At 40.9% G+C, this 11,362-nt stretch overlaps 1 protein-coding gene across 3 annotated transcripts in view; it reads right to left on the reverse strand.

Annotated features, from left to right (window-relative positions):
- SFSWAP (splicing factor SWAP) overlaps positions 1-4,103 on the reverse strand; it is an 88,365-nt gene extending 84,262 nt beyond the window's left edge. For all 3 annotated transcript variants that reach the window (XM_072983416.2, XM_072983415.2, XM_072983414.2), the window contains exon 1: positions 3,676-4,103. In XM_072983416.2, the coding sequence (XP_072839517.2) occupies positions 3,676-3,974 (299 nt within the window). In that variant the 5' untranslated portion in view covers positions 3,975-4,103. The remainder of the gene's footprint in view (positions 1-3,675) is intronic.
- Positions 4,104-11,362: the final 7,259 nt, after the last annotated feature.

The following is an 11,362-nucleotide window of genomic DNA, read 5'->3' on the forward strand; positions in this document are numbered from 1 at the left end:
AATCAATCTTCAGTTTAACTCTTCAACATCTTTACTAGATGGTAAAAATAAATAAACGAATGGCTATGCGCCCAGAAATAAGATGTTCAGTGCTGTTTGATATTTAGATAAGACTTCCTATAGAAAATTCATTTTTGGGCCTCAGCAAAAATTAATTCCTTTGTACTGTGTCTAACTCCACAGACACAATCACTTCAGGAATATATTTTTCCATCTTGAAAATTAAGGTTTCCATGTGGTGCTCAGAACCATATCAAAAGATAATTTGGATGAAACAGGAACAGAAGGAGCAAACACTTACAATATGCCACAAACCCCTTTTCAAACCAAAGCCTTTCAGACCTTCTTGTACTGAGCAGAATGAGGATGCTGCCACTATTTCAAAAAGTGCCAGTGCAACCTCACTATATATTAGTACTCTTGAGACAAGCCATACCTGACTAGTACTCAATTTTCAGGAAGACACAGAGGAAATCCTGAGACTATAATGGGAAGAGAGTGAAACTCAACCAGGTACAACAACAAAATTATGTTGGTTGCAATACAGAGAAAACCTTAATATGAGAAGAATTTAGAAAAGCAATGATCTAAATACGTCAAACTTGTGACAATAAAGAAGGATTCCATCAAACCATTTACTATTACAAGATGCCAGGTTTAAGATTAACAGAGGAACAACCTACTGCACCACAATTACTTCGGAAGCAATGTTAGAAACAGTGGTTTAGGGATTCATTGACATATAAAACACCAGGCCCGCATGTTCTAGAAACAATCAAGTGTGTCAAAGTGGCTGGAGAATTAAGAACCACAGGTTCAGGGCTCTCTCTGGCAAAAAAAAAACTTTCTAAGAGGACTTCCAGCAACTTCCCCACATCATCTTAAGCTGCCTCACAGGATTACTGCCTTCAAGGACATGCGAAACAGAAATTAAGAGAAGAGAGTAAATCTCAGTCATGAGTGTGAAGAGATCTATTACAGCGGGGGGGGGGGGGGGGGCAGAAAACACCAGCAGCAACCTCAGATTCAGTGGCACAAACCATCAACTTTTAGCTATGCTGGTCTTACCGGGAGTTAAGATGAAGTGTGTGTGTCTTTCATGGTGCAGACACCATGAAACACTAATATGAAATCAAATCTGCTTATCAGATACACTCCAGGATTAACTTTTCATTTAAATCCAGCTAAAAATAAGTCATGCTGTCCTTCTTCAAGTGTGTTTTTTCTTTAAAAAAATGGCAGTCTTCCTTCAGTTAAGAAAGCCATTAAGAAAGTTTGGTTTGAAAAGGAGCCTATCTCAATGCCAAAATACATATGGTTATGTGTCCCACTCCTACAAGGGGGAGGGGACCAATAATACAGCAACCCTTGGCCAGGGACCAAGGAAACACAAGTAGAGGAGGGTGTATACAGAGGCTCCTAGAATGACAAAGCAAAGGTATCTTGGGGCAAACCTAAGATCTGTATTATTATTATCTGTATTATTTCACTGTTTTTACTATATTGGAAGCCGCCTAGAGTGGTCTTTTAGACCAGATGGGCGGGGTATAAATCAAAATAAATAAATAAATCTCTGACACTAAAAAATCCTCAACAAAGGCTGTCAGATATTGCTACCGATTGTGTTCATGTGCTTTATCAGCAGCTTAATGAGAAGAAATCAAACAACTGTCACCTTTTCTTCTGTCCACTTGCTCTTTCTCTATAGCTCCTCTATAATAATCATCACAATCAATTCCAGAGGGAAGAAGGTGAAGACTGCTCTATTACAATGCCAGGAGGAACCTAGCAGCACCTTAAAGACTAACAGAACTGTTGTGATCTAACCAGTTTTGAAGTTAAAGCTCACTAATTAACAATCTACATTATCATATATATAAAACCAGGCTCAACTGGCAAAGAATTACCATTTTAACTTTTCTCTTTCTGTTATTAAGGGCATTGTTCTTTATTGGCTGCTTTGCAGGTCTATTTAACCAAAATGCAGGACAAACATTTCCTAAATCCAGTATGGTACTGAAGGTGGTTTGGCAGCCTTTCTGTACACACAGACAAACGTGTTTCTGCCAGATGAGGTTAATGTGTAACAGAGCAAATGACTGTCTACATTACAAGTATATGTTAAGTGACAAAAACAATGTACAAAAAGAAACATATTTTTCTTTAAAACCATGTTAGGTTTGGGTATATAGTTTTTCTGGTATCAAAAACCCAATGGTAGCAATAAAAACCGCAGAAAGCTTTATATAAACCAAATAACATCATAAAAATGGAAGGAACCATGGCATAACCTCTCAACTGCTCTTCCTGTACACCCCTTTAGTCAGAAGGCAGAACAGGACATACACTCATAACATGCTTAAAAATGCAGCCTCGATAAAAGGCTACTGAGGTATGTGATCTGGAGGATGCTGTTGCATTGACATCCTCTTCATGGGTTTGCTTTTGGGGCTTCCAGCAGGCCACGGGAATATATTACTGGACTAAACCAGCGGGTCTTATCTCGTACAGTTTTGACTCAAATTCCCAGAAACCTCTGACTGCTGCACATACTGTCTGTGGCTTTATGGGAGATGCAGTCCAACAGCATCTGCAAGTCCTCATGCTGAGAAAGACCATATTTATGTATTTGAAACTCTCATTATCATACACAAACCCTCACACTGAAACAAAACTGTTAGTCTTTAAGGTGCCGCAATACTTTTGCTTCTACCCAGTTTTATTCATTAGTAACGTTTATTTTCCCTTTTCAAAGCCCTGTATCTAACATAGCAACCCACCATGTTAATGGGCGCAACGCTCCTAATTTCAAATTTTGGCAGTAACAACTGCTGTTAAGCAGAGTGGATACGAGTGAAACCAAAAGGATTTAAATCATGATTTATTTTAAATGTATTTTTGAACAAACTTAAATCAAAAACCCAAATTAGATCACTTTGATTTTTTTTTAAAAAAACCACTAATAAGTAAACTAGCTTTGAGCGTGGTGGGGAGCACAGAGCCAGAACATGTGTGTTTGCTAGCTGGATTCACAGAATCATAAGAGTTGGAAGGGAGCCTATAAAGCCATTGTGTCCGACACTTTGCTCAAGGCAGGAATCAAAGCAGATCTGACAGAGGGTTGTCCAATTTTCTCTTGAAGGCCTCTAGCATTGGAGCGTTCGCCACCTCCTGAGGTCCCTGGTTCCACTGTCATACTTCTCTAATAGTTAAGAAGTTTTTCCCTGATCTTCACCCGAAATCTGACTTCTAGTAACTTGGAGCCCCTTATTACCTATCCTGCTCTCTAGGATGAGGGAGAACAAATCCTCCGCCTCTTCTGTACCACAAGCTTTCTTTTTGGACGCCCTGTTTTCGGTGACTTTCTTCCTGTCAAATTAATTTTTTTCAAAAAAAAAACCACAACACTCCTTTTCCTGCCTTATTCTAAAGGGATTCAAACCAGCCTCGTCTTTCTTTTTTACACCTCCTCCTGCTCGGTTTCCCGTGGCCTGCTTGGCAAAGAGTCACTGACAACACCCCAACCCGACCCCCCCCCCCTTTTATATAAATAATAATATATTTTAAAAAAAATGAAACCACACACAGAACCAACGAAAGAGAGAGAGAGAGAAAAAGAAGGAAACATCATCCCAAAGGAAGCGATAGGCGGGCGGGGAGTTGCTTTGCACCGACCTATCGATCATGATGGAGGCGTCTCCCATCCAGGGGATGAGGTGCCGGCCTTGCTCCTGCTGGAGCGCCTTCTCGTCGTCGCGGAAGAGCTTGCAAGCGTAGCCGAAGACCAGCAGCTCCACGCGGCCTCCGCTCCCGCCGCTACTCCCGCCGCCGCTTCCACCGTCGTTGTTGGCGTTGCTACCGACGCCGCTCGGAGCCGGCCCGGCCGCCGCCGCCGCCGCCGCCGCCACCACAACCGGGAGGGTCCTGGGCGCCGGCCCGGCTTCGGCCCCCGCGCTCGCCCGCCCGACGTACATGGCGGCCCAGGGAGAAAAAGAGAGACAGACACACAGAGAGAGAGGAACAGCCGGTCTCCTCGCGGGAAAGAAGCGTCAAAGGCCCCCTCACCGCGGCCCAGGGCTCCCGACTGCCCGGCGACCCCGCCTCAGCTCCCTCAAGTTGGTCATGGCCCTCCACAAAATGGCGGCCGGGCCACTTCCGGCGAGGGCGGCGGAAGTCCTTCCTGGCATCGGAGACGGGGTGGTTTCCGTCTTCGGCACTTTCGTCAGAAAGGATCAAAAATATTGTACTGTGGATTCACCAATAATAATAAAAATAAAAATAAACAGAAGAAATTCGGAGAGTTTGGGGGAGGGGGAAAGGGTATTTGCCGTCTCGAAGGGTACGAAAAGGAAAATTTAAAAAAAGTTGAGGAAAAGGGTGGCGAATATGCTAACTCGAATCGTAAGGCGGCGCAAGGGTGGGAATCCGTCAGTGGGTGGAGGAGGAATGTCAGTTTTTAAATAGAGGTGGAGGAGCAGTAACGGGGGTTGGGAGCGTTACTTTTCGCGTTTGTAGTTCCCGAAAAGTAACGTTTCCAAGTTTTTATTTCTGTCCTTTGCGTCTTATCGTGTTGGTTGAGGCTAACAGCCTTCCCAACCTGGTACTTTTTCGGTTTGCTGGACTATAGCTCCCATATAGCATGACTGGGGATGATGGAAATTTGGAAAGTAGCAGCTTTCTCTGAGGGAGGCTAATCTGTGCTTAGCCACTCTGGGCTTTTTTGCTGTCGATTTTATTTTTCGCAAATAAAAAGTAGAATAAAACGGGTACCTCTTTTTTCTCAAAAGCCCTTTTCGGTTTTTAAAATTTATTTTCTTTGGATCACAAATAATGACATTGCAAAGAAATAACAGCAATGTGGCTATTTTTTTCTTCTTTGTTGTTGCTGCTCCTGTGAATAGCGGTCAAAAGCCTAAATCTGGTAGTCCTGAGTAGACCCATTGGATCACTGGGCTTTGCATAAATCTTCATTCCGTAATTGAACAGAGACTCATAACTGGAAGTAGCTGTATTTGAAGAAAAATAATTCAACAGGGGTTTTATTATTAGAGTCATTTCATCCTATGTGAGAAGCCAATTATTACTGAGAATAATAATAATAATTGTTTACTCACAGATCTTAGTATTTGCTATCCTGGAGCTCCAGCCGATAATATTAAAGTCTTTTCCACCTGACATGACCACAGCAACCCTGCAAAGCAAGGAGAGAGTGACAGATTTACAACCTCACCAACTGCTGTCATTAACACTCGTATATTAACTCACAGACATTTAGCGTTAGCTAGTTATTTCAACTAAAGTAAAGTTATGTATTACCGTGCCAACATAGCATTAGCTAATACATTGCCAGGAAATTTATGTTAATCATCATTAGGAAAGTTTATCGGCTGGCTGGACAACTAAAATGGCTGTCATTTTCTATATGCTATTTCACTCTAATTCCACCCCAAGAATATTGAATTGTATTTATTATTGTATGATTTACATAATATTTTGTGTTATTTTATTGTTTTATGTTATATTGCAAGCCGCTTAGAGTGGTCGTATAGATCAGATGGGCGGGATACAAATCAAATCAAATAAATAAATAAATAAATAATAACACATGCACCATCTCTGAAATCCAGAAAAATGAATTGGTTCGTGGTTTGTTTTTTTTCCAGTTCGTGCTTGGAAGAATAATAACACAATACATTAGCACAATAACAAAGATTTCTGGGACATTTAAAGAGTAACAGATTTTAAAAATAATAAATAAATAAATAAATAAATAAATAAATAAATAAATAAATAAATAAATAAATAAATAAATAAATAAATAAATAAATAAAGTCTTTAATTGTGCTCTTGTTTGTTCCTTATGTTTGGCTGTGCATAGTATTACCATCTTCATTCATTATTGTGCTGGTTTCATTTTTATATTGTTGGCAAATTGAGGTTGGCAAATTGTTACCTTCCAGCCCTCCTTGTGCTTTTGGAGTTTTATTTGCAACCTCGCATGTTGTCTATAATTTGAGTGACTGAGAGGGACTTTTCTGACCTGAGGTCATTGTATATCTATCTATCCAGCACCAATTGATCGTTTCTTTCAGCCTTTCAATTCAAAGAGAGCCCTGCCTTTCTGCTGAGTATTCCTCTCTTTGTTCAGGGGTGTGGCAGTTGTTTGCTTGCTTTTGACCTGTTCGGTTGGGTGCTAAATATGTGTGAAGTAAAGAAAGCGCACACACTTTCCATTTTAAGCAACCGCAAGTAAAAAAATGTGTTTCTTTCCTTTCTGCTAGAAATGTCTCCGAGTGCATTACTGAGACTTTAAGTGCGAGTTAATGAGAAAGGGGTGGACTATCTGGGGAACTTATAGCTATTCTCCTCTGGGAGTCTCTGTACATCTACTGTGTAGCAGAAAAACAATTTCACCAGGAATTCAAAACTCTTCAACTCTCAGCCTTACTTACCATTGCAGATGTTTGTTAAGGCTGACAGATGTGAAAAATGGACACAATCTGGAGGACTGTGTGTTTCCTACCTTGGACTTTATGTTGTAAATAGCCCTGGTGGTATGAAAATTTGGGAAGGCAGGACATAAATTAAAAGAAGTCAATATCTAAATGAACAGGATCTGCCTGGCAGACGACTAGTGAGATCATTCCTGGTTTCCACTTCAGGACATTTGTTGAATTTCTTCACGACAATCCGTTTATAGAGCTGTCATCCAGACAGGCGCCGGTTCATGGTAATGGATGTCATGTAGCCCTTTCTCCAGGTTTGCCGCCGCTTTCATGCAACTGAAGGACTTTATTTTTTTACTGAAAGATTGCTGGATTAGGCGCTCTTCAAACATTGGCGGAATGCTGAGGAGGCGATGCCTCTTTGCGTTAAGGAAGCCTGCCAAAATTACATATTCACATAAGAACAAATTTCCATTTGCCCTTGGGTGTTGTTCTTCTGCCGCTCTCTCAGAATAATAGGGCTTCCCGCTTTGGAAAACACACCGTCTTTGGGCAGGGTGGGAGAGCAGGATGATGTCATGTCCCGGGTCTTTCGGGAGGACATCTAAATATGTATTGTTCGGCAGTTCCCTGGCTCAGATCTATGCGTTGGCAGCTCCCCAAAAGTTGTGGGGGGGGGAGAGGTCTGTAACACAAGTCCCAGTTTGAAGCAGAACAACTTGAGAAGATGCTGAACTTGGTCCTCAAAGTCTGGAAATAACTGGCCCTATTTCTAGTCTCAATCCAGTCCCAGAACTAAACCCAGTCTCTGTTGATGTGGGTTTCTGAATGTCTCATCATCTCCTTTGCTGTTTCCCGCTACATGCATGTGTGTGTACTGTGTAACAAACTCATTGATTTTTTTTTTTTTTTACTTAGACCAGCCGTCGTCAGATGGAATCCACGCGGCGGAGTGAGCTCCCATCGCTTGTCAAAGCTCCTGCCAACCTAGCAGTTCGAAAGCATGTAAAAATGCAAGTAGATAAATAGGTACCACCTTGGTGGGAAGGTTGCGGTCTAGTCGCGCTGGCCACGTGACCATGGAAATTGTCTACGGACAAACGCTGGCTCTACGGCTTGGAGACTGGAATGAGCACCGCGCCCTAGAGTCGGACACGACTGGACTCAATGTCAAGGGGAACCTTTACGTTTACCTAATGACCTCCTACTGGAAACAAAGAAAGAAATATACTTTAAATCAAAGATAGAAATTAAAGATGGTTTAGGTTATTAAACCTAAATTAAAGAGGTCAGGAGTTTGATTCCCCCACTGTATACTTATGAGTTGAATAAGCCTAGATAGCCTTGGGCCAGCTGCACAGTCCCAGGACTCCCCCTAGAGGAAGGGAAGGGTAAACCACTTCTGAGTACTCTCTACCTGAGAAGCCCACAAAAGGGTCACCATAACTCAGAATTGACTTTATGTCATGTTATTGTTGTTGTTATACAGGAATATCAGACCCAGTCAATCAAAATGAGAAAAACGTTGACTAGTGTTAAATAGCAACTACAAGTTTTAACCGAAAACCTAAGTATCTGTTAACTATATTGTTGTTGTTATTATTATTGGGACACTTCACTCCAACTGTTTTCTTTCCAACTAGAACTCTACAGGGCGAGGAAAGAGCCGACACAGAGGGATGAAATGTTTTGGAATTAAAGGACTCCCGGTCTCATAATTTGGCCTGAAGGTTTATTGCTGGATTATGGGACTGGGAGTCCTTCGATTCCAAAAATCCCATTTCTGCTAATACACACAAACATGCGCATGTGCGCACGCACGCACACACACACACCAAAAAGGAGAGTCTGTTTGTTTGTTCGTTCATTAATTCATTCATTTTATATACCGCCCCCCATGTGGTTAGCAAAGCCACTCTGAACTCTTCAGAACAGGAAATAAAACAATAGTCAACAACAATAAAGTAAAAGAACATCAAGCTAAAGTACGTAATATAAAGGAATAAACAGACCCTAAACATTATACATATGAAACATTATAAACTTCAAAATACGACACACACACACAAAATAGCACTTTAATAAAAGCAATCGAGATGTTGGAATCTCGACTAAGCCCTGACTCTGAACCAGTTTTTAACACCGGAATTTTTTATTCCCCGAATGACTATTTTGGGGGCCATCTTGTAGATACACTTGCAAAATATTATTCTTTTATTATACTTTCCCCAGCTTGCTGCCTTCTTAACTCCCATCATCCCCAGACCGTGATGCCATATAGGAGGTGTAGTCCTGAAAACCTAAGTGGTACCAGGGTGGGCAACTCACCTAAACTGACACAATCAGACACAAATAACAAAAACATTATTTCGCAAAGAAAAAAAAAAGAGAACAGATTTTCAGTGAGTTGTGTTGCTGAATTTCCTGTTAGTATCTGCTTTGCTTTGTTCTGTATGTGTATTTTTAAAGATGTTAATAGCACGTAAGGGGAGAACTTTTGTTTCCCTGTAAACAGGAGCACAAAGAGCTCGCTTTATAATTAAATATTTTCCATTCAGGGCTGTGTCTTGGCTCTGATAGCCGCTGTTGCCATGGAAATGATGAGATCGAGTGCAAAAAAATAAAATAAAAATAAATTGAAAATTCTCCATTGGGTGTATCTTAGGTTTCTGAAATTGAGCAATCACATTTTTGTGTATATACATTTTCCTCGACATAAGTGCAAAGCTTGGGAAGTAACTATTGACGCAATAAGTTACAAGAGCAGTTGCAAGCCCCCGGAGTAGTTGAGCATTATGGCCACAAGTAAACATTGTAGTTACAACTTTTTTTAAAAAAGCTTTACTTTCTCACTATTGAAAGGTAACTCAAATAGTTACTTCTAGTTACTTTTGTTAAAATGACTTTCAACCAAAAATTGTTTAAAAACTGCAATGCCCACTGTTGCTCTTTAGTGCAAAATGAAATTAAGTAGTGAGATAGCATGCAACTTTTAACTGTGACACTGCAAACAAAGTAATATTATCTCTCAATACATTGGAGTTGCAAAATAACTCAAGTTATTTTACCAAGGTGGGCATAACCCTTCTCATTCGGCAAATGTTCATTCATACAGTTTGGTTTCTGAGACTGTTGCTATCTCGGTCAGCCGCCTTCAGACATCTTTTGATTTTCAATATTGTTCTGATGCCCAGAATTGAACACATTATATCAGGTGAGTCTAATCGAAGCAGTTCTATTACTTGCCTGGATAAGGCTATATTGTAGGACAGAATGGAGGCAGAGGATGGGAAATAATGCCATTTTTGACTGACGTCTCTAGTCTGAAGGATGTGCTGTTAGTGGAAATGAGAGTTGAGTGATGGGGGAATGAATGCTTTGCATGGAGAAAGTTTGAGGTGTGTGACCCATCTCTCTGTCCATGGTGCTGAATCCATTCAAGAGAGAGGGCTCATCGCCTGGGACAGCGCCTGTAAATTTCAAACCAAAAACCGGAGCAGATTTGCTATCCCTGCAAAAATCGGATTCATCAATTTTGCTTCTGCTGCTATACTCTGCCCTCAAAGGAATAACAGACAGCTAGGGGGGAAAAAGAATAGGTGTTCACTCAGATCAGAGAGAGGTGCAGAGTCCTTTCTGAGAACCACTGGAAAGTTCAATGGTTTTAGTCATCTGGCTGTGGAGCCAGAGGTAGGGAGTTCGATTCCCCGCTGGTCCTCCTTGACTCCATAGGGTCCCTTCCAGCTCTGCCGTTCTAAGATTATTACTGTTAAATTCTGATCCCCGCCACAATCTGAGAGATTAATCCTGTTTCTATCTTGTCCATTGTGAATTCTGTCATAGGACATCTAGAACCGGCTGTTATACCACCCATAATCCTACTCCACCCTGTAGCCATATGTAAAGCATTTTGTATCCCTCAGATCCATTAAGAATAACCACTCTTGAACAATAAAACAATTTTCCCCCCTTTCATTCATTAAGGAAAGTGAATTCATGGCATATGCTGCAAGTTTGATGTATCTCTGGAGAGTTCGGCCGCAAGCAGTTACTCTACTGGCTAATTAACTTGACCCAATAATATAACTCGGGTCTGTTTGTAAATGTCATTTTTCCCAGACCATAAAGCAGAAAAAAAAAACCCTCTCTGACTGTATTATTATTTCATGTGCTATGAATGTCTGTCGGTGATGTAAAAATCATGAGATTAACTAGGGTGGCCACTTAAATGTTAGGATAAAAAAAAGAGGAAAGACATTATCTTTCTTTTTTAAAGGAGGGCACCCATTTTCTTTTGCTTATGCTGATTAATATTATGAACATAAATTTACCGATTCTTATTACTATAATTGAAAGTTTTAAATGGTATCAATCATACAGTGTATTTTAATCATTGTTATATACCACCCCATAGTGCTTAAAGCCCTCTCTGGGTGATTTATGGTTTTTAATTATACAGGCTACACATTTTCCCCCCTCTCATTGAGCCAGGTACTCATTTTACGAACCTCAGAAGGATGGAAGGTTGAGTCAACCTCGAGCCGGCTACCTGAATCTAGGATTGAACTCAGGTTGTAAGCAGAGTCTTGACTGCAAGACTGTAATTCATCCCCTGCACCACAAGACTTCTATAATTTATTGGTATCATGCATTGTGTTTTCTACTCTCTTTTTTTAACACAATGAGCCCCCTCCAGTCCCTTTATCAGGAGAAAGATGACCTATAAACAGGGATGAAGACTCAAGCTGCAGGACTTGCTGTCAAGTCAGACTTAAGTCGTGCTGGTGACTTGACTCCATTTTTTTCCCAATGAGTTGAACTCGACTTGTTTCTCAAAACCCACCTCTTCCCTTTTTCTGGGGGGAGAAAAGCTTATTTTTAATAGGGACCTGGGTCTTGGGTCTTGGTACCAAAGA

This window comes from Pogona vitticeps, chromosome 14 (genome assembly GCF_051106095.1).
Source record: "Pogona vitticeps strain Pit_001003342236 chromosome 14, PviZW2.1, whole genome shotgun sequence".
NCBI classification, from domain to species: Eukaryota; Metazoa; Chordata; class Lepidosauria; order Squamata; family Agamidae; genus Pogona; species Pogona vitticeps.